This window comes from Cimex lectularius, unplaced genomic scaffold (genome assembly GCF_000648675.2).
Source record: "Cimex lectularius strain Harlan isolate CLEC.00 unplaced genomic scaffold, Clec_2.1 scaffold252, whole genome shotgun sequence".
Classification (NCBI taxonomy): Eukaryota; Metazoa; Arthropoda; class Insecta; order Hemiptera; family Cimicidae; genus Cimex; species Cimex lectularius.
The window spans coordinates 274,899-298,695 of NW_019392777.1; the positions used below are offsets into that span (position 1 = coordinate 274,899).

The window sequence follows — 23,797 nt, forward strand, 5'->3', positions numbered from 1 at the left end:
TTATGTTTTATTTTTTAATAACTGGTACAGCTTAGTTTATTCAATTGATCAACGCTGATCACTTTAGTGGGTCCATCGATTTTTGCTGATTTACATTAATAGTAGAATGTACTGTTGATAAGTTCAATTTGAGCCCATCCATTCGCAGATCGACGAACAACCTGGCACTTTAGGAGAGGAGTTGGTGGACCAAAATTGCACCTATTTTTGACAAATAGTTGGAAAATTTACTAAACTACAAAGTTCAGCCTTGTTATCTAAGTTCTAGAGTTTTGTTTAATTTTAATCAAGTTTCGACATTTCACTACTATATAATTACGTACAGTTCCGGAACTTATGCGCCCCACTCACACAGTGGATATTATTGTAATTTTATGCTGTACTTGTTGTCATCTAGTGCCTGTTCGGTGAAATGATCATTTATCTGAGAATGCATACTGCGATGGTTAAGGTTTAGTTCATAAAAAGCACATCCCAACTTATGATTTAATAATGAACCATCTGAGAATACGAATCGGCCATTTTGAAAAAGGGTATGTCGCATTTTTTATTGTCTTCTATGTTGAAAGTCCCCGAAAAATTTTTAAAATAGTTGTGTTGATAGAGGATTGGAAAGTGTAAAAGTTTCCAGTTAAAGTATGGTAACAAATCAGTCTCTTCTAGCCGGTTTTAATGCTGTGCTAGTTATGTAAAAGCGTAAACTGTTAGTATTGATCTCTTTTTAATCTAGTCAATCAGGTTTGCCGTATGTTTGGATAAGGAGCCTTATTTTTGCCATTATGTGAAACATGAATCGGTGGTAGCAGTTTTTTTTTTCTGCATTCGAGTGGTTTGTTCGTTTCCGCATGAAGGATGCCAATAGCTGTTTTTATTGTTGAATTAGGTCTATTTTCTTCAGAACCTATTTACATTCATGTCCATGCATATACCATAACTAGAAAAGTGGATCTATAGAACGTTAAGCAATTGCTGTCCGCATTGTTCTCTACTGAAACCATTTCAAATAGGCAGCCCATTTAGCTATAACTCCAGTTGTTATCTCTGTAATGATTCTTCTCCTGCTTCAAAATTCTTGTTTGCTGTGTACACACAAATATCATAAATTGTATAATTTTAACTTTTTCAAAAAACAGTCTTTTTGAATTAAGTACACAAAGGGGTGAGAATCCATCTTTGGGATAGTCTGCCTGCCTGAAATTCATGTTTCTCACGATATGTACCGCACTGAATTAATTTATCCCTCAGAAATTTTAAGGTTACGCTGTCGTGCCCGACCCCCTGACCTAGACAATTAACCAGACTAGAAAATTCAGCCTTGTTTTAGGGATGTTACTTCACCATATCTTATGCAATTTGTAGATTTGTCAGATTTGTTTTACGAAAGAATCGAGGAATCGAGTTTCAACAAGTTTTTGACACAAAATTTTCAACATTCCGTCCGATTTTGAAAAAAAAAAAATGGCATTTTTACTTCAATCATTAACATTTTTTTTTCAAAAAGTTTTTTTCACCAGAATTTCGAGTATTCTGACTTCATATAATATTTTCATAGTACAATGTTCAGTCTTGTTTTTAACATGTTACTCAACAATATTTTGTCATTTGTGGTTTTTGTCTGTTTTTTTCAATAATAATAATAATAATTTTATTTGCGAAAAGTACATATACAATAAGATAAAACAAAAAGAGACAAAAATGTTAAGGATAAAATAACACAATAACTAAAAATTTAGTCATTTAACCAATCTGCACATTTTCGCCTGTCACCTAAAAGCAGTGCTTGTAACAGGTGGCAGGAGTTATCCAGTGAACAAAATTGCTTAAAATTAAATCAAATGAACTTAGAAGGTGTATAAGACAAAATGAATTAAAGAAAAAAGAAAAATAATGAAGAGAAAGAAAAATAAAATAAAGATACAATAAAAATTAAAGAATACAATAATTGCCGTATGATGCCAGATATACAACAATTATATAAATTTGAAATTTCTACACCAATACAATTTTTGAAATCATTATGTGAATTAAATTTGTTAAAATTAATTTTATGATTGTAAAAAAACCTAAAAAAATTAACGAAAAATTTAAGGAAAAATTAGTATTTATTTTGGATATAAAAATGTTAGTAATTACTTTTTCGTCTTTTTTGATAATTATTGTTTGATTCAACAAAAAGGTACAAACAATACAATTTTAAAAACAATTGTTTAAATTTTAGAATCTGAAAAATATCATATAGTAAAAGTAGCAAAAGAAAAGATATAATTACAAACCAAATAACGTTTAACATCAAGGAGATTTTAATCTGAAACTTTGAAAAATGTCATTTTTGTTTTTCAAGTCAGCAGAATTTACGTCTTTTTTAATTTGAATACAAGAAATATTTTGCAATTAAGTAATTAGTTTTTATATGACATTAAAGCCTGGAAATTCCCTAACTCCTTTTGAAAAGCTCATGTCAAGGAGATTTCTTTGTCTCTGTCTACATTTAGCTCATGTCGCCAGGCATTACTTTGGGTGTGAGCTCCTGTCGACAATTCGTCCATTTTTCCAACGCTCTTATTACCCTTTAAATTGCTCCTATCACTGTGATTCGTTTGCCTCTGAGCTTCTGTGAGCATTTTTCGAAAGCTCTTATCTCCATTCATTTTGCTCATGTCGCCAGACATTACTTTGGGTCTGAGCTCCTGTCGACAATACGTCCATTTTTGCAAAGCTCTTATTACTCTCTAAATTGCTCCTGTCACCGAGATTTCTTTATCTCTGAGCTTCTGTCGCCGGTCCATCCATTGTTCCCAAGTTCTTATCGCCAATTAAAATGCTCCTGTCACCGTGATTTCTTTGCCTCTGAGCTCCTGTGGACATTTTTCGGAAGCTCTTATCTCCATTCATGCCGCCAGGTATTACTTTGTGTCTCAGCTCCTGTCGACAATACGTCCATTTTTACAAGGCTCTTATTACCCTTTAAATTGCTCCTGTCACCGAGATTTCTTTATCTCTCAGCTCCTGTCGCCAGTCCATCCATTGTTCCCAAGTTCCTATCGCCAATTAAATTGCTCCTGTCACCGAGATTTCTTTGGCCTCTGAGCTCCTGTGGACTTTTGTCGGAAGCTCTTATCTCCATTCATTTGGCTCATGTGCCAGGCATTACTTTGGGTTTGAGCTCCTGTCGACAATCCGTCCATTTTTCCACCCTCTTATCGCCCATTAAATTGCCCCTGTCACCGAGATTTCTCGGTCTCTGAGTTCCTGCCTTACAAATAAGATTAACATTACATCGAAGTTATATTAAATCAAATAACATTTAACTTCTGATGAGATTTTAACCTGAAATTTTGAAAAATGTAATTTTTGCTTTTCAACTCAGCAGAATTTACGTCTAGTAATTATATTACGGTTTTTAATCTGAATTCATGAAATATTTTGATCTAAAAGAAGGTAAGACAGTTTTACACCAAATGGTCAGTTCTGATAAATGTTTAGATTTTAAACACACACAAGCTCTGCTTTGTTTTTGACATGTTTCGCCAGAAATTTCTCTATCATTCAATTTCTCTAGGGATAATTAATTATTCTTCAGAAAAAAATCCAATTATACTCAGTTGTTTTTCTGGTGGGCCACGGTTAATAGTCTTATAAAATTCAAATGACTTACACATGAGCGATTGGGAAAGGCGAAATTCATACTTTTTCTCCCCCTTTTGTATTTCCCTTTCTGCACTTTGAGTGGAAGAAATAATTTTGTATAAATTAAGGTACAATAATTATCTACGGACGTGCAAAGGGGCGTTTCACTCTGCGAACCTATCGCGTTTCTGAGGTCGTACGTTTCACCTAACAAAGTATCAGCGTATTTTTTTCTTTTCTCGTTGCGGTTGTTTCAAAACCTCGCCGATGTATTCGATTCAATTGGTTGTCGGTTTTTAAAAGATTTTCGATTTGACCTTTTCTACCTGTTTGCCGGCCCTTGAAAAATCTGGCCCGAAAGGCGATTCACCTTCTCTAATTAGATTGTGGAAGACGTGTTAAAGAAGGCCATGAGGAACGGGGAGAAAGTCATAAAAAACCACCACCACATGTGCCCTTCGTGTTTTCTTTTCCGTACGCGATTTCAGGTCATTAGCTTTATAATGAGCTTTTGCTCACCCGCCGAACTATCATTCGATAGGGGGACTTTTGTTTACAGAGCTTTCTAGATTTCGCGGTGGTGTGCGCTAGAAGGTTGTTCAAATCGGACGTGAAAGTCATACGTTCTTACTCGCCGTTTTCACCAATTCAAAAACCAATATAAACTAAGTCTAAAACTTCCTTGGACGTAACAGGAGCAATTAGGTTTTATATGGCATTAAAGCCTGGCAATTCCCTATCTCCTTTTGAAAAGCTAGTGTCAACGAATTTTTTTGTCTCTTAGCTCCTGTCGACATTTTTCGAATGCTCTTCTCTCCATCGCCAGGCATTTGTGCCTGAGCTCCTGTCAACAATTCGTCCATTATTTTTTTCACAAGCTCTTATCGCCAATTAAATTGCTCCTATTGACAATCCGCCCATTTTTCCAAAGCTATTATCACCAATCAATTGGTCCTGTCACCGTGGTTTCTTTATCTCTTTGCTTCTGTCGCCGATCCATCCTTTTTTCCGAAGCTCTTATTACCAAAATGGTCATGTCACCGTGATTTTTTGGTCTCTGAGCTGATTTGAGAAAATTAAACAAATTACGTATACTAGAGTGTTTGTCGCCTAGCATTCCTTGGCAGCTTATAGGCAAGGAGTGCAGAAGTCTATGGGCTGTACATAATGTGCATGAGGTAAGTATATGCTTGATTGTGACGATCTGATGGCACATTCCGCAAATTGGAGGTGGCTCTCGCCCCATCAAATGACCCTTAGTGGCTCTACAGTGTCCAATCCTCGACCGTGCAAGAATCTTCCGTCTTCCCTTCTACTATTTCTGAATGAAGTAGGCCATGCATCTACAGAGTACTTTAGTTCCCGTCGTTTGTTTTCAGATATATTAGTCTAGACCTGTTTCCATTGACCCTTAACTTTTGACTTGTAAACTACAGTCATATCACCCTTTGGAACGTTCCTGATTTGAAGGCCTGTAATGGCTGCTTCTTTTGCAGTTTCATCTGCCAAATGGTTTCCTTTAATATTTACATGTTCAGGAACCCGGACGAAATTAACGCTCCTTCCCTGCAGTTGGAGGCTCCTCGGTGATGCCAGTACCTCCTGCACACTGGGGTCATCTGAATAGGGGTGTTCCAAGGTATGTAAGGCCGATTCTGAATCAGAGCAATTCACGTAGCTGCTATTGTTATCGGAACATATGAAATTGAGAGACTTCCGTATTGCTAATAGCTATAGTTGCTACAGAAATGATGTAGAGAGAAAAGAAATTTGTTAGGGCCACATATAGACACAGCTCCCACGCCCCTAGAGCTCCTTGATCCGTCCGTATAGATAAATGCCACTTGTGGGAGTGCGTTTTTTATTTTCAAAAACTCCTGCTGGTATACATGAAAAGGTGTAAGGGCTTTGCGATATTTTCCAAGTGAATACAAAATTTTCGGTTTAGGAAATGTCCAGGGAGGGATGGGAGCCACTGATTCTTTTTTACTGGAGGTATGGATATTTGTAATTCGTGCAGTAGTGTATATATAAGGAGCGGGAAGGTTTGTCGTACAGAATCACGTGATAGCTGTCAGATATCAGACTAGTCCCTGGAAATAAACGATTTAGTGGGTGAGACTTAAAGGAAGTGATTTTAGCAAAAAACTCCATCCTTTTTCCGAAGCTCTTATCATCAATTAAATTGGTCCTGTCACCGTGGATTTTTGGTCTCCGAGCTTCTGTCACCGATCCATCCGGTTTTTTCGAAGCTCTTATCACCAAGAATTCTAGTTGACGTTGATCGACCTACGTAGTTTAAACTGATGTTGTATTGGATCTTCTTGAGGTCATTTTACCTTTAATAGTAAAATTTAATATTACCTTTAGTAGTAAAATGACTTCTAGAAGATCCAATACAACTCTTATCACCAGTTAAATTGGTCCTGTCACCGTGGTTTTTTGGTCTCTGTGCTTCTGTCGGCGCTCCATCCTTTTTCCGAGGCTCTTATCCCCAATTAAAATGTTCCTGTCATCCCGATTTCTTTGTCTCTGAGCTACATATGAATTACGTCACCCATAGTGTAATGCTCAAAATATTTATGGACAGTACTTGCGTTTTATATTGTAAATAATATACAATTTCACGTTAGTGAGAATGCTGTAATGCAATGTGAATGTAAAGCTTCAAGTGCAGGAGTTCTTCGCAAGAAGATTTTTGAATTTACTTTTTTCTTCATAAATTATCATTCACCACGTGCAAATTTTGTTTTAAAGTGAAACAGATTGTTTCTCATGTTTTGTAATTCCTTTTTTAATATTTGTAACTACAAGTGTAAAACTTTCCAACAATTTAGTGAAAAACTAACAACTCTCCCGGCCGACTGAAAGTTTCTAAGCTCTTGGAACCTGTTATTTGTCAAGCTCCAATAGATTATATAACATATTTTTCTTATGTCCTAATATTTAATTTTTATTCGTACATTAATTAGGAATAAGCGTCTAGAATAGTGTTGTGAACCAATAGACCCAAGAAAATTGTCAATAAGTGGTACCTTCTGATCTGAGTTTTGGATTACACATTTGCTAAATTGGTCAAAATCACCCTTTTATGCATGTGTTACATAACGTTCTGACTGTTGACATTCTTTTTTCCCAATGTTTTTTTGTTTACCGCCGTACTAAAGGCAAAAGGGGGGAAAAACCAGGTCATGTACGGCCTCCTGCGGCTGGTTTGAGCCGAAGCACACGTGGCTTTCACTTTCAAAAGAAAGGATTACCTCTTTCTTTTTTTTCCTTCTTTCCATTATAGGTGATTAGCTTACACAACCGGCCGGGAAACTTGTCTGGGTCGAACTACAAGGCGAAGGCTAAGGACTAAAACGAATCCACGGGGAAACTTTGATTCATCTTCATCCCCTCTTCAGTTCCAGGAGTTCATTTACAACTCTTTGAACCTCCGGCTTTTGGTAATAGTCCAACTTTTAAATGTGCTCCAGATTTGGTCAGATATTTCCAAACTGTTCCTACTATTTTTCCACCATCTGCTCCTGATATTAGTTGGCCAGTTTGATCTTCTGATACTTAGCGAAATTTTAGAACTACTACTTTTTCTTTCTTTTTTTACCGCCAATTGATCACGATAAAAATAAATGTGTTTTATTACGCAACAATATACAAAATAATTAGAATATTAACATCAGGTCGGCCTGCCAAGCTGACTATGAGAGCATTATATAAGGCATTTAAAATATAATGCTACATTCCACACTATGTAATTACTAATTAAATTAATTACAAAAGTGCAATGAACTTACAATAAAATTTCTATTTTTTTCCTTCAAACGTTCAAATTTTAGAATTTAAGTTTAATTTTATTTGAAGAATAAACAAAATAAAATATATTATTTTAAAAAAACATCAAGTATTATACGCCTCCTGCAGGAGAAATATGCATAATTAATTAGAAAAAATAATATTTAAAAACATGAACGAGCAAAATTGAGTAGTCCATTTAACGAAAATATAAAAATTGATATAGACCGTAACGGGAAGTTAGTGGTCGAAGTCACGATAGCTCAAGTGGTAGAGCAGCGGCGTATTTAGCCGGAAGTCGTGGGTTCAAATCCCGCTCGTGACACTGACTTTTTTATCTCAGCTAAAAACCTTAATTAATTGAAAGATATTAATTGGTCAAGCGGACCACGAAAACTAGTGAATTGAATAAGTTAAAATGAAGTATAACTTCACTAAAGCTCTCCATGGCCATTTCAATTGTCGCCGCAATACATTACACGACATTTGAAAAATGGCAAAAAGGAGGGAAAATTCAAAAGGTGGGGTTGAGATGGGAAGTTGGTGTCCGAGTGGATCGAGGTCCTCAAGTGGTAGAGCAGCGGCAGAAGATCGTGGGTTCGAATCTCGCTCGTGACACTGACTTTTTTATATCAACTAAAAACCTTAATTAAATGAAAGTTAATAAATAGGATAGGATTTTTTTAAATTTAATATATTTTTACAATCTGTAACATTATTTACAACATATATGGGAGGCCTTCTCCTCTTCAGTCGTCCGATGGGATTTTTTTTTTTTTTTACGAAAGGGATTTTGAGGTCGTTGTGAAGTATGTTGTTGAATATGTAGTAAAGAGCATTCTAAGGACTATGGATTGAAAGGACTGCATTTTTTTTGGATGTTGGAAGGTTTGGCGATGCTCCACAATTCTAGTACGTATGCCCACATCGGTTTTAGTACTGTTTTGTAAATTGTCAGTTTGTTTTGCGTTGAAACGTTAGATTTGCGTGACAGTAGACTGTAGAGAGGTCCGAAACTTCGGTTTAGTGCCTGTCGTTTTAGTCGGTTGGTTCGAGGTTAATTTTGGGTAATTCGAGTATTATTGAGGAATTATTGAGGGGTTTTTTATAAGATAGTTACACATATCAGGATACGAGGCATACCGAACTGACCCACTCTGATGGTAGGGCCCATGGAGTTGCAGCAGCCATAATCTATTCACCCTATCTCACCATGTTATTCCTAAAACTGCCACCGATTTCCTACAAAGCACAGCTATTTCGGTATCTTTTCAGTTAACGCCTATTGCCATCGACTCCGTATATTGTCCTCCTAATCACTCGTTCCACCCACCCAATTTGAAGAATTTGGATCTCTTGGGCCCCAGATTACTCACGGGTGGCGACTACAATGCGAAACACTTGCAGTGGGGCTCTAGATGACCGACTACCGTGGTCGCTCTCTGAACTGGATGTGGACCGCATGTCCTCATCCCTCGAGCTCAAAGAATACTGTGTACCTGTGCCGCAACGTTTGACCGGGTGTGGCAGAAGGCCTCCTGTACAAACTAAAGCGCATCCTACCAAATACCCTTTACCTAATCCTTCTATCCTACTTAACTGAACGATTCTTTAGAGTCCGCCCTCCAAACCTCCTGCTGAATTTCAGTAGCGAAGAGACTCATACAGTTCTTCAGAAGTTTGTAAAGAGATGCTTAAGTCTATGGAGTTTTCAATTTGGAGACGGAAGGCGCCCCAGTCTATAGTAGCAGTGATCAAGGATTCTGATTTTAGTTTAGGTAAAGGAGTGAGAGATAAGGTAAGTAGAATAGCTGTGGTCAGAGGAGAGATCTTGGAGTGGTGGATATTGAGTAGAGGATATGATCAAGGTTTTTTTAATATAATGAAATCTATAAGGTCAGGGCTGGTTTTCGTCAGTTGACCAGTATGTAGGAGTAGATATTGAAAAGGTGGAGGGAATTAAGTATTGAGTGCAGAGAGCAAGCACGGTAGTTAATCACTTTGGAGCCCACTGTAAGTGTTTCGCATTGTAGTCGCCACAGGTGAGTAATCTTGACCTAAGAGATCCAAAGAATTCTTCAGAAGCGTGGTTTTTTGGTCTCTGAGCTTCTGTCGCCGATCCATCCGTTTTTCCGAAGCTCTTATTACCAAAATTGGTCCTGTCACCATGGTTTCTTTGTCTCTGATCTTCTGTCGCCGATCCATCCGTTTTTCCGAAGCTCCTATCACCAATTAAATTGGACCTGTCACCGTGGTTTCGATCGATGGGTTTAACGATTTATTGGGAGGACAGTATACGGAGGCGATGGGACTTGACTTAAAGGATGCCGAAACGGCTGTGCTTTGTAGAAATCGGTGGCATTGTTAGGAATAACGTGGTGTGATAGGGTGTTGTGGATGTTGCTCTACCATCGGAGCGGTCAGTTCGGTATGCACTGTATATGTGTAACTGTTTGCGTTACGTCAGTCGAGTTTCTTTTATAAGTGCAATATGTGCACGTAGCCATGCAGGAGTGTCGTTAGTTCGTTAGTATGTGCTTGGACACCTTTTGCATTCCAAAGTAGTAAAGGGAGTCAATCGTAGCAGGGATCACGGAGAAGGAGACGGAATTTTGAGACGACTTAGTGACTAAGGAAATGAGGGGTGTAATGAAGGATTTTAATTCGGTAAAGAATGTGTTTAGGGCTGAGTGGAGATCTGTAAAGGTTAAAGGAGGGATGTGAGGGATAGCATGAAGAGGAGGTTGTAGATGGGGTATTCTTGCTCGTTAGGTTCGCTGTAGCGGATCAGGGCTTAGGTGGATCCAGGGAGGCTGTAGTTAGGGGGCTGCGAGTCGTGTTGATTGGAGGATTGAACGTTTTTCGTTGTTTTAGTTGTTGGTACACCACACAATCTTGTAGTTTCCTGGGTGATTTTGGTTGCAGAGAGCGACAGGAATTAAGCTTGCGTCGCAGCAATGTTGTATGCGATTTTAAATGCACTCGGCTATTACAAGTCACAACCGAAAAAATCCTGCTTAATATCGGACAGACAGTTATATAAGCTTAAAAAAACACAACTGTCAGGCATCGGATGACCATTCAGATTTTATACAAAATCCATCCTCCTTTGCTAATGTGGGTATTAGCTACATTAAGAAGCAGATAATCTAGCGGAAGAAGCGACTTGCTTAAGCGGTAGTTTTTCTGTGTTAGTGCGAAGGCGGCAGTTTTATGATAATGCAATAATAAGATTCAATAATTTATATTTTATGTTAGTGGTGAAATTGGACCAAAAATTGGCTTTCCCAGTCTTTCTGAGGTAGGATATCCCGTTATTGCTCTGTACGTCGAGGAAAAAATCTACCTGTAAGAACTGCTTCAAATTTCAGAATAATTTACCTCCCAGGCTCCTGACCAGTTTTACATTCGACGGAAGGGCCAGTGATTCCGAACAAAAAATCAACTTTCACCAGTCGATATCACAACTCACAAGTCCTTTTTACCCTGGCCGTCGCTGGTCCCCTGGTCAGGTTCAAGAAGCAAATTGTCCCAGACGAATTTCGAAAATCACGTATAACGAATCACAGTTGGCCAATAATCACCAGGGAAGGTCCGAATTGATTTTGTTGATGTTGTTTGACATTTTGTAAAAGGGGTTTGTCGTGATGGAACGTGGTCGAGGGGGAAAATTGAATTACATGATTAGAACAAACGTTGCGTTCGCAGAAATCTGTTGAAACGAAGAAAAAAATCGATTTTATTATTTTGGTAAAAAAAAAGAAAAAAAAATACAATCAAGAGTCATCAGGTTCGATTGAGCATCGAGCACTGAGCATATGAGATAAAAATCTAGTTTTTTTGAAAATGTTTCAAAACTTGATAGGTTCATTTGAAAAAAAAAATTATACTTAATTACCTATTGCTGAGACTTAAAAAAAGTATGGACTTAATTATTTTAAACCCTTAGGAAAATTAGGAGGAGTTTCGATTTAAACCTTATTTTTATTACTCTTCGTAGTAATAAGTAGAGACTACAATGGGTATTGCATTGAAATTTAAACACGCTGTATATTGAGTTTACTATGACATTGTATTTGCATTAGAAGGTTAGGAGAAAATAAAGGCAATAAAAATAAAAATTTATTAGGAGGTTAGGATGTAACAGGAGCACGGATTTCTGCCAAAAATGTTACATTATATTAGCATTATGAAGTTATGCATATTTACATTAGGAGATCAGGAGGGTATCATTTGAAAAAATAAAATTTTATACTCAATTACCTATTACTGAACTTAAAAAAGGTTTGGACTTACTTTTATAAACCCTTGAAGTTTGTTGTGTTAAGATCAAACTGGGCCTCGAAGAACGATTTTCAGTGTTCGAGATAGCAAGTTCTCGCATTTTTACCAAAACTACGGCATTAGAAGGTTAGAAGAAAATAAAGTGCTCAGCAAAATATATACGACGTTGTATGTGCATTAGGTGATAGCAGGACGTCGGACTTCTATCAAAATTATGACGTTATATGTGCTCGTATGTGTTAGGAGATAACAGGAGGTCGAATTCCTACCAAAATTATGACGTTGAATGTGCATTAGGAAGTTAGGAGATTACAGGAGGTCGCATTCCTACCAAAATTAAGACGTTGTATGTCCATTGGGAGGTTAGGAGATTACAGGAGGTCGGATTCCTACCAAAATTATGACGTTGTATGTGCTTGAATGTGGATTATTAGGAGGTTAGGAGATAACAGGAGCTCGTATTTCTGCCAAAATTATGACGTTATACACATTTCCATTAGGAGGTTAGGAGATAACAGGAGGTCAGATTCCTACCAAAATTATGACGTTGTATGTGCATTAGGAGGTTAGGAGATAACAGGAGGTCGGATTCCTACCAAAATTATGACGTTGTATGTGGATTATTAGGAGGTTAGGAGATAACAAGAGGTCGGATTCCACCAAAATTATGACGTTGTATGTGCTTTTATGTGGATTATTAGGAGGTTAGGAGATAATAGGAGCTCGGATTTCTGCCAAAAATATGACGTTATACACTTTCCATTAGGAGATATCTAGAGCTCGAAGATCTACCAAAAATAGGTAGGTCTCATTTGAAAAAATGAAATTGATACTCAATTATCCATTACTGACCACTTATTTTAGATCCTTAGGCAAAACAATGCGTTACTATTTAAACCCTTTATTCATTAACCTTTTTGGTCGAGAAAAGTGGGTGTCGTATTGAAATAGAGACACCCTGTGTATTGTTTTTCTTTTTCTTTTTTTTTGTTATTTTTTGTCTTTTGCTTGCAGGTTTGGTAAGTTTATTAAGGGTTTCTTCTTCGTGTTCCAGGGTAGTAAAAGCAGCGTTGGAGGGCATTCGGGTCCGCCTTATTACATGACGCACAGCTTCCCGCCCGGGGGTAGCGGAGGCGGCACTCTTCCCAGGGGCGGTTCTTCAGGCGGAGGCGGATCGTCTCTTCTCAGGCCGTACGCCTCCTCAGCGAAGCAGACATCCTCAGGTATTTGTGAGCATTGAAAACACTGCTTGAATCCCTAATAACCGTCCATCACCAGTTGATGGTTACATGTCTTCCCCAGAGAGGAGTTCGGTGACGCCTCGCGGGTACACGGGACAGGGGTTCACACCTGGGTCCGGGTACGAAGAGCCGTACTACGCCGGGTACACGCCGAGGACGGGAGCGATTACGCCGGTGATCGACGAGGAAGCCAGGTGAGCACTCGACGGCCGGCTTGGCCTCGAATTCATTATCATGTGTGACTTGTCTGTTTGTGTGTTTTGCACGCATCCAGCGACACGGAGGGAATGGAAGACGCATACGTCAGCGCGACCGGGGTCCCTGGGTACAAGGTAAGGGGCGGGGCTGGTACCAGCTTTCCGCCACCGGTAGTGCCCCAAGCTCTGGACCAGACTAGGTGAGAAGCCCCCAAGTGTCAAGGGGTACGAATTTTCAAATTTGTTTAAAAAAAGAAACAAAAGTAAAATTTTATATTCAAAACCATACTTTTTGTTTGTTTTGAAATTTAATAAGCGGTAGAAAATACCAGAACTCTTACAAGCCGAATATATCAGGAACCCTTAGGCAATATTAATAATATAGACGTCAAGAATCAAGACTTCAAGATTTGTCACATGGGATTAGTATTATGACGGTAGAATGACAATAAATAACAAGTTTCACGGGGTCATCAAGAAATCGAGAGCTGTTGCGTTATATATCCCTTAGAATTGAATTGGAAGGCAGAATGATCACGCGTAATTTATAATTTATCTGTCTTAAAATATATATCAACCTCGAATTGTGTATAAATAATTTCAGAAACATAAAAAAAAAGTCGAAATCTGGTGTGTTTTCAAATTAGAAATGTAATTAAAATATATAATATAATGCCAAATAATACTGACAGTAATTTTGTATTGGTTTGTTAATTTGGAAGTTTAGCTATTAGGAATTTAGGAGATAATAGGAGCTCAGATTTCTAACAAAATTATCACGTCATATTTGAATTTCAAAATTGGGAGATAACAGGAGCTCGGATTTCTAGCACAAATATGATGATATGTATTTGGATTAGGGGTTAGGAAAAATAGGAGCTCGGATTTCTACCAAAATTATGACGTTATATATTTGGATTTGGAAGTTAGGAGATAATAGGAGCTCGGATTTTTACTACAATTATGACGTTATATTTGGATTAGGAGGTTGGGAGATAATAGAAGCTCGGATTTCTACCAAAATTATGACGTTATATATTTGGATTTGGAAGTTAGGAGATAATAGGTGCTCGGATTTCTACCACAATTATGGCGTTATATTTGGGTTAGGGGGTTAGGAGATAACAGGAGCACGGATTTCTACCAAATTGGTCGCTTGGTATGTATTTAGATTCGAAGATTGGGCGATAACAAGAGATCGTATTTTTACCAAAAATTATGATGTTACTGTGTATATATTTGGATTCGAAGATTGGTAGATAACAAGAGCTCGGATTTTTACCAAAATGATGATATTATATTTGAATTAGGAGGATAGGAGATAACAAGAGCTCGGATTTCTACCAAAAAAGTCACTTTGTATGTATTTGGATTCGAAAATTGGGAGATAACAAGAGCTCGGATTTTTACCAAAATTATGATGTTATATTTGGATTAGGAGGTTAAGAGATAACAAGAGCTTGAATTTGTACAAAAATTATGATATATTCAGGGGGTCGGGAGATAATGAGAGCTCTGATTTGAAAATGTTTACCTTATATGTGCATTTGGAGGTTAAGGGAGCACAGATTTTGTAATTTTTTAAATTAATAATATTTCTCATCAATTTGAATTATAACTGATGTGAATATTGCTCATTCATTTCTTTATTTTTTAGACTGAGAGTGGAACACATGGAGAGACAGCTGGCCTCGCTAACAGGCCTGGTGCAGAAGGCCTTGAACCAACAGCAACCCTCCGGTTGTTCCACGCCACAACCCCAGGTCCAGCCCCAGACCCACATATACCACAGATCGTCATCAGGTAATTGATTATCAACTTTATAATTGTGCCTTCAGCTTTGCAAATTGATATACTGTGAAATATAACTCGGGTGCAGTCCGAGGCTTAAAAGTTGTTTTGAGAGCTCTTGATAGTAATTGCAATCTGTTATGAACTCGACACATTTTTTTATGGTTACGCTCCTGGTAGGGTTTGACATGAGTCTATAAGGAAGTATCAGGAGTTCAAAGTGTTCATTTTAACCTGTTAAGCTCATAGCCCTTTTCAATAAGTGATTGCCAGGAAGTACCAGGAGTTCGATACTTTCATTTTTACTAGTTAAACTCCTAGTATGCGTTTGTTTTGGTACAAATCGATAGGAGCTCAAAGCATATTCTCAGTTTATTGCAAACTTCGCTAGGTAATTTAATGATTTTAGCTCCTGCTATTTCATCATAGAATTCACTCAAACTCCCATTGAACAAATTGTATTAGGAGCTTGCCTTGTGAATAAATTTTACCTTTTGGTGCTATCCCATATTGTACATACATATAATAGGGCTGCACCTACTTACAAAATCTAAACAATTTACTATAACGGAAAAATGCACATTGTGACTAACAAAAAACTTTGTCTGTTTCCTGTTTTTGCCCTGCGTGTACTCACATCCCGCTGCCTAACAAAAAACTGCACCAATATAATAATAAAAAATATTAAAATCAAAAGTTACGGATGAATATGACAAACAATCTAGCTCAAGTTCAGCATCGTTACCAGGTAAGAGCTGCTTATTTTGGCCAGGTCGAAATTTCAGTCTGTCCAATTTTTTTTTCTCTTGCAAGAAAGGAACTAGTACTAAAAATAATTAGTTATTTCCAGAGATATATAAAAAAATTAGACGGCATTAAAATTTGACCAGTTTACAATATATAACTTATAACCCTGGCTATGTCTACACAAGTACTAACACGTGTTTTTTCTTCTTTTCCTCTTGTGCTTCTTCCCTTTTGTTTTTGCCAAACACGTAACACTCATGGCTGGCTCTTCCACAAACTCGCTCACATGCAAAACAAACAAACAAAAACATGCACACAAATAAGATGATACGTATCTAAGGAGTGACACGAAGCCTCCGAAATTGGGAAGAGGTAATTAAAAAAAGAACAAAAAAAACAAACAAAAAGGATCTACATATGGAAATTATTAATGTTCTTTTTTTCTTCTTTTTTTATGACATCTTTGTCTTCTCATTTTGCCGGTGAAGACAAATCGGTCTCGTTCGAAAAATCCGTCTCCTTCTCAGACGAACCACCCGACATGAATTCACCAAAACAGCACTCACCTCAGCATTCAGGTGAGCACTATAAATGTTAACAAATTATTTAAACATTTTTCGAAAAGGTGTTGGGTTTTTCAATGGTGGTGGTGCAGAATATAGAAGAAAGCCGGTTTTTATTCGTGCTCCTGTTACTTCAAGTCATTGGTTGAGTTTTTACATACAGTCGTATTGTTTGAGCTCCTGTTTGGATATCTTACTGGTGGAACTCCTATTACTATATTTGTTTATGCTCCTGTTTCTTTTTATTGGTTGAGCTCCTATGTGGAATCACATTTTTTGAGCTCCTGCTACTTCTTATTTGTTGAGCCCCTATATGGGATCATACAATTTGAGCTCTTGTTCATATTTTTTATTTGCTGATCTATTAATGAATTCCTTTGAGATTCTGCTTCAAATATCACTTTTGTCAAAATACTGATTCAGTACCTTAATTTTTTATTTACTTTTTTTCACTTTAAGTTGATTAAGCTTTAGCCTTAAAATAATTGTTGTTTAGCTTTGGTTACTGTGGTTGATTTAATCTTTGTAGAGTATCTGCTACAGTTGTCTTTTCTTTTGTTTTATTGTTAAAGCTCTTTTTTATCCGTACTGTTAATTGATTATTTACTTACTTATATAATATTTTTTCTTGTGTGTAAAACAAAATCTAAATCCTGGTCGCCACCTTTTCAAAACCTCAACGCTTATAAATGAAATTTTAATATTTTGTAAAAAGTTTTTTTTTATGTACTAACATTCTTGTCTATTTGTTTCTATTTTCCTTCTGGGGCTCGGATTGCTACTGACTAACATGAATTTCTATTTAAAAAAATCAAAGCCGATACAAAGCCGACAAAGCCCGCGATTAAGTCATCAACGTTGCCAAGGATGTCGTCGCAAGGTGAGTAGAAAAGCTTGTCCGACAGAAACTAGGGAGAAAGTGTTGTTGAAGTTTGTATATTTTTAAGTGTTTTAATTTTTGTTTTGGTTTTGTTTTTCAAGACCGAGACCGGCACAAACCCACGCCACCACCAAAGCCTGTTTCCCTCTCGCCCGGCCAGTATGAGAGTCGGAATGTTTACAGAGGTGGTTTAAACAACGCATAAAAATATGTATAAATAAATAAAACAATACAACAATATTTAATTTCAAATAGACCTACAGCTGACAGCAGAAATGTACAACCATCTTCGTGGACTGCAGCGTAAGGCGAAGGATCTGCGCCAAGAGGTGCGCAATCTACGTCGTATGTCGCAAACCCAGGCCCACACAGTCCGTGAGACGATCCGTGACGCTTTCCTCAAGATCCGCTCTGTCCTGGTGTCTGCAGGCGGTGAAGGACTATGGTCTCCAGCTGGTGATGAGACCCGCCTCAGGGTCAACAGGGAAGGAGACCTCTACAGGCAGCAGATGATCAGGCTCGAATCGGATTTGACGTAAGAACAATGTTTCAAAATAAAATAAAACTAAATTAAAATTTGATCCTGCGTAGTGAGCTTGAAGGCACCGTCGAAGAGCTGCGCGGCAATGTCATAAACAGGAAGACAAGGGTCAACATGTCAGATGTCGAAGCTATGGCATTGGTACTTAGTAAATCAAGGTAAAAACAATGAAAATCCTTCAGGCTTATTCTAATTTTTGATAATTAAAATCCTAGTCTGTTTCGTTGCAATGTATTTTAAAAATTTATTTTACGAAGTCTCTTACACTTTTTGACCCAGTGCCAGTTTGTTAAAATCATTCTATAACAAAATAGAATTGTGAATTGAGGGCAAATGTGCAAGACATCCCTAATATCAAACCTGCCCTTTCACAAACTTGACTAAATCTATCAAATTTAATCAATCAAAAAGACGTTTTTATTTCAAATTGTAGCAAAACTGTTGCTGAACTGAAGCTGAGATTCCCAAGCTTGCAAGACGCCATTAAGAGCTTGATATCCCAAGAGATGGAGAAGGTCGTCTCTGAGGAGAAGTGAGTTGAACCTTTGGTGTTTGTTGACAAAGTGAAAAATTTGGATTTTTTTTTAAGGTTCTTGAAGGAGGAACCTGAAAGGCTGGAGAGTGCTCTGAGGCGTTGCAAGAAACTGACAGGAACTCTTGTCACACTCAAAAGGTTAGATAAATTTATGAGAATTTTGTTGTTTTGTCATTTCACCCTCATTTTATCTGGCAGGCTGGCATCAGTACAAGAACAGCGCCTGCCGGACACCCGCCTGTCACCGCCCCCGGATGAAATGCCCCCTGTGACACCTACCTCCGGCAAGGTATGTATCATGTCTGAACCTCACAAAAAAATCGTAAACTGCCTTAAAATTATAGAAATAAATGACCTTTGTGCCATTATGCAAAATATTTTGATTTGAGGTGTGATCAAAAAAATTTGACTCAGCAATTCTTGCAAATAATACTGAACAGTTGTACATTTCTGCGTATATTTTGTAAAATGTCTCTATATTTCATGTTTATATCTGCAACTGGTTTAACACCATGATTAATTTTATACTGGACTGACATACAAGCTCTTTGTGTCAATCAGTCAGACGGTTCTTTGCTCTCGACTCATTTGAACTCCTAATGGGATTGATCATCCTGATACTTTAATTAATTTTCGTAGATGATTAATTGTACTAGTCAGTTCTTCAGTGTTTTTAACGTTTTTAAAAGTTTTAACATATTAAAAACGCAAGCTCCTGTCCCAATCATTTGCCAAGCTATTATTACTGAAAAATTGTTTGAACTCTTGTTACTTTTTATTGATTGCGCTTACATTGATACAACTTGTGGCATAATATTTACACCTGTGTTCCTGTTTAAAATATGTTTTAGCTACACGCGGTTGTAATATCTGGGCCATCCTGTTGAGGGTCGGAGCTCCTTGGTTGGGCTTCTCTTAGAAAAGTAATCACGGTTGGTCTCCTGTACCAATATTTTTAAGTAGTTATTCAGATATCGTGAGATGCGGTCGGGTGTGATGTAGGTTTCAGAAAAACATTTTCTTTATCGTACCAACGTTTCGATCTTTTATTGAGATCATCTTCAGGGCCTGGGATTTACAAACAATGTTTACATTTAACAAATACATTTAGGATGTGGATAAGTGAATTTATACAATGCAAAATATATTTTATATTCAAACAAAGTATTTCTACTCACTCAAAGTGTTTGTCTTCTGTGTAATTGTGCCATCCTTGTGTGTCGTGTTGAGAGAGGACGACACACAAGGATGGCACAATTACACAGAAGACAAACACTTTGAGTGAGTAGAAATACTTTGTTTGAATATAAAATATATTTTGCATTGTATAAATTCACTTATCCACATCCTAAATGTATTTGTTAAATGTAAACATTGTTTGTAAATCCCAGGCCCTGAAGATGATCTCAATAAAAGATCGAAACGTTGGCACGATAAAGAAAATGTTTTTCTGAAACCTACATCACACCTGACCGCATCTCACGATATCTGAATAACTATCGATTAACGGTCACTAATCTCTACACATTTTTAAGTAGGTTTTTCATTTACTAAGCTAATCAGAAGGTTCAGCTATTTATTCATTATTTTTAGGAACATTTTTGGCATCGTTCATGTAAAATTCATGCTATTTATTTTGGATTTTTTTTCATAATTGTACTGCCAAATCATAAAAATTATTGTTGCTTTAATGATCTGAGCACCTGAGAGCATCCTGTTAGCACATTCCAGTATTAAAGCTGCAATGTCCCACTGGTATTAGTCATGATACCCACCTCAGATACATATGTTGCTTAATGTATTCACAAATCAGAGCCAAATTTATTGATCACACCTTGTAAAAAAAAAAATTTAAACATATTTTTTTAACATGTTCTGTTTCAGCAAGGCCAGTGGTAAACCCTGCACGGGGTGTACCGCTGTGCCATTTTTTTGATTAAAATTGGAATTTTTTTCAAATTTATCCTGTAGAATTTGACAAAAAGCATTGGCCTCACTTTTGTTTTGTTTTTTCTTTGTAATTAACCTATTCCTCCCGAAACTATATCTATTTCTTTTTTATCCTATTTCTTTTCTTTTTCTTTTATTATATTTATTTTTATTTATTTACTTTTGGTTGAAAATTGCACAAGTCCTTGTTTTGGATTTTTCTTCTTTTGTTGATTTATAAATTTATAAATTCAGCCTGCTGGGAATTTGTGCAATTTTCAAAGGTATCACCTAATAAATAAAAAAGGTTTATTTATTTATTTTAATTATAATTTTGAGAAATGAGTGTGTGGCTGTGTGTGAGAGAATTGTAGAAGTGGAAAAAAAATAAACAAAACAATTCTATACCTCTAACCTCTAAATTTCAGGAGAGACGATCTTTTTTTTTTTTATCAAAAAGTTCATTTTTTTTACAAAGCTATCTTTTTCCAATTTTTCAAAATATTCAAAACACTATTTTGGCCATGAAAAAAATAAATACATGTGTTGAATTCTTTGAACAAATCCTGATCTTTGCCTTTTAATGGATGTTGAACCTCTATTTTTGTAAAGATATGAGCTTTTTTAAGAATTTAGAGCTTGTATTGTGGTATGTTTGAGTAATTATAGTTTGGTATCTTCATGATTTTAGTAAAATTTAAGATCTTTTATAACTCCATTCCAAGCGTCTGCCTAATAAGGATCATTTTTCTCCCTAAAAAACACCTATTTTATATCTTAAATTCTTCTACAGTTACATTCTGAGCTCATGATTTTTTAAACTGTGGTTCAAGAAAAATTCAAGTACTTCTAGTTAGTTTGAGCTAGTTTTTAACAATCGATCTTTGCCCTTCAATTTATGTTGAGCTTCTATTTTGGTAAAGTTTGAGGTTGTAATTTTTAGCTTTTATCTAAAATGGGTTGGAGTTCCTTTTGTTTTAAAGTTTAAGCGCAGTTACTATAAACTAATGAGATTTTGACTCCTGTTAAAGAAAAAAATTCGAGCGGTCTTATAGTTTGACATCTTTTGAGCTAAAATTAAAGTTTTAGGCCTTGTATAAGTAAAATCTGAACTTCTGTCAAAATATGGTCTTCCTCCATAATTTTTGACATTGAAATCATGCTCAGTAAGTGTACATTTACATCATCTGACATTGTCTTATTTTCCATGGCCAAAGCTTTTCACTATTTTATTTACACTAAGACTAAGACTTATTTTTTTACACACACAACAAGCATTGTTGACACATCCCTCTTCTCACGACCACATAATTTCCATCCATGCCTGTGAAAGGAATCCCCACAATTTTATTTTCAAAGTTTTTAATTTCTTTAAAGAAAGAAAACTATAAAAGAGTTCTTAGACTTTTGTTATTGTTATTGCCAACAACACACAGTTCGGTTGGAAATGGAGCTCGAACTTCAGGGACGCTGTCAACACTCACGAGTAATCTCAATAATCAACTTTTCCTTTTCTCTCGTTTTTTCATTATTTTTGTTTATTTATTTATTTATATTTTTTGCTGGATTGCTCTTGTTACAGAAAATTGATACTTAAAAAATGCATATTTACTACAATTATTATTATTATTATGCTTTCTATCAATGTTTTGTTTTTTTGACAAGAGTGAGCCAGCGTTTTCCTTTTCTTTATTTTTTAAATTAATTTTTAAAAAATTCTTTTTTCTGTTCGCTCGTGCATTTTTTGAAGTTTATATGGGTATGGAAAAAAACGCATTCAGCATAGATGTATTTTTATTTCATTTATTTTTTACCTCTTCCCCCCAGGAAAAAATTAAACAAGTAATTAATTTAAATATTATTTTTTTAATTTTTATTTATTTATTTATTTTTTGTTCTCTTTGCTCCCACCCAATGTTTTTTGTTGCGTTTTTTGAGAGTTTGCGCTTTAAAAAATGGAAAGCTATTTACTAAATGAAGAAGAAATGAAAGAAAAAATGGATAGAAAGTTTGTTACATTAAATGTGCATATATATTTTTTAATGTCCTTTAAGTGTTTTTTGTTTGTTTGTTTGTTTGTTGAATTTTTTTTGGAAGGGCATCAATAAATATGAGCTAGTTCCCACTCCTAATATATATATAAATAAAATAAAGTAGCAGATATATATTTAATTTATTTATTCTTTACAATTTCGTCACGACCATTAAGCACCAGATTTTTTAATTATTTATTTAATCTTTTTGAAACCTTGTGACACTTGGCACCAATTCACACACCCCCAAATAGTTGGAAAAATTTTTAAAAAAATCGCTCTCAGATTCAGCATGATTTAGATAAGCGTATGATTTTTTTAGTTTTATTTAATTTTTTAATAAAAGCATAACGGGAGGGGGAGATCACCACTAGAGTTTTAAAATTTAAAAAATTACAATTCTCCCACTCCCTAACCAAAGAGATTGATAGTTACAATTTACAAACAAAAAAGAATTTATATATTCTTTTTTTAAAATTTATTTTCAAAGATATTTTTTGTTTTAATCTCAATTGTAGTGGAAGGTTCAGATCAGTAATGAGTCCAAGTTTGGAACCTGTTGCGTTAAGAAATCAGGAAATTTCTGATTTTTCTGCTTACAAAACGATACCCGAAAACGATGTCACACTTGTCTACTATTGTGTGGGTTTTGGTGGTACCACATTCAGCAATTCTCTGATTCCCACCGATGCCTGCCAAGTGTGCAAAGGTGGCACTTTGAAGAAGTGACAAAAAAAATATTTAAAAAATGCAATTAAAATGCTACAATTAGTGACAAATTGGTGTACTTTAGTAGATATTTTAATTAATTATACTTTTTATCTGACCGTCGGCTGGGTTCAGATCTTGCTCATGGCACTAACTTTTTTATCTCAACTAAGACCTTAGAGTATAATTAATTAAAATAATTAATATAGTCAATTATTACTACTAAATACATTTATGATTTAGTAGATATGTTGATATTTGGGACAGACCATCCTTACCCCCAGTCTTCCTCCCAAATACCCCCACCACATTTCTGGCATCAAGTCTGATGGTGCGGTGTGAGAGACTGATGGATCATTTTAAATAGCATGGTTTTTACCTTCTAGCCCACGGGGATAGACAAAGGTCATGACTACCCCCAATTTCTTTGATATGTGACGTCACTGTTCTTTTCTTCTACCACTGTGGGTTTGAAAAGGGTTGTAACTATCTCCCTTTTTCCCTTTTTTTATATGTGATGTCACTGTTCTCTTTCTTCCACCACTATGGGTTTCACTAGCGTGTGACTACCCTTTTTTTAATCTGTGATATCACTGTTCTCCTTCTTCCACCATCATGGGTTTGACAAGGGTTGTGACTACCCCATAATTTTTTGATATGTGATGTGACTGTTTTTTTCTTCCACCATCACGGGGTTTGATGAGGGTTGTGACCACCTCACATTTTTTGATATATGCCATCACCGTTCTATTTCTTCTACCCTCATGGGCTCTCACGCTCCGTCACAACCGGGAGGGTAAGGATAATCTGACCCAAGTGTCAACATATCTGTGTCTTTTAGTGTGCTTTAGTGTCAGAGATCATGGCACAGTGTGATACACAATAATGGAAACACTGCATGAAGAATTCGATTGTTTATCTGTGGT

The 23,797-nt window shown here is 36.3% G+C and overlaps 1 protein-coding gene across 23 annotated transcripts in view; it reads left to right on the forward strand.

Moving 5' to 3' along the window:
• The window catches only part of LOC106670817 (coiled-coil domain-containing protein CG32809), an 80,956-nt gene that overhangs the window by 51,802 nt on the left and 5,357 nt on the right, over nucleotides 1-23,797 (forward strand). For 13 of the 23 annotated variants that reach the window (XR_002910446.1, XR_002910447.1, XR_002910449.1 and 10 more), the window contains 14 exons: nucleotides 12,761-12,929; nucleotides 12,985-13,141; nucleotides 13,222-13,344; nucleotides 14,802-14,947; nucleotides 15,633-15,683; nucleotides 16,007-16,054; nucleotides 16,171-16,260; nucleotides 17,063-17,125; nucleotides 17,227-17,310; nucleotides 17,381-17,660; nucleotides 17,717-17,824; nucleotides 18,100-18,198; nucleotides 18,256-18,339; nucleotides 18,400-18,490. Coding sequence is in view for 19 of the 23 variants with exons in the window: in XM_014401428.2 (XP_014256914.1) it covers nucleotides 12,761-12,929; nucleotides 12,985-13,141; nucleotides 13,222-13,344; nucleotides 14,802-14,947; nucleotides 15,633-15,683; nucleotides 16,007-16,054; nucleotides 16,171-16,260; nucleotides 17,063-17,125; nucleotides 17,227-17,310; nucleotides 17,381-17,660; nucleotides 17,717-17,824; nucleotides 18,100-18,198; nucleotides 18,256-18,339; nucleotides 18,400-18,490 (1,593 nt within the window). In the remaining 4 variants the exon portion in view is untranslated. Of the gene's footprint in view, nucleotides 1-12,760; nucleotides 12,930-12,984; nucleotides 13,142-13,221; nucleotides 13,345-14,801; nucleotides 14,948-15,632; nucleotides 15,684-16,006; nucleotides 16,055-16,170; nucleotides 16,261-17,062; nucleotides 17,126-17,226; nucleotides 17,311-17,380; nucleotides 17,661-17,716; nucleotides 17,825-18,099; nucleotides 18,199-18,255; nucleotides 18,340-18,399; nucleotides 18,491-21,566; nucleotides 21,639-23,797 lie in introns of those variants that run through there. The other 10 variants (XM_024227701.1, XM_024227687.1, XM_024227690.1 and 7 more) reach the window with 10 other exon arrangements.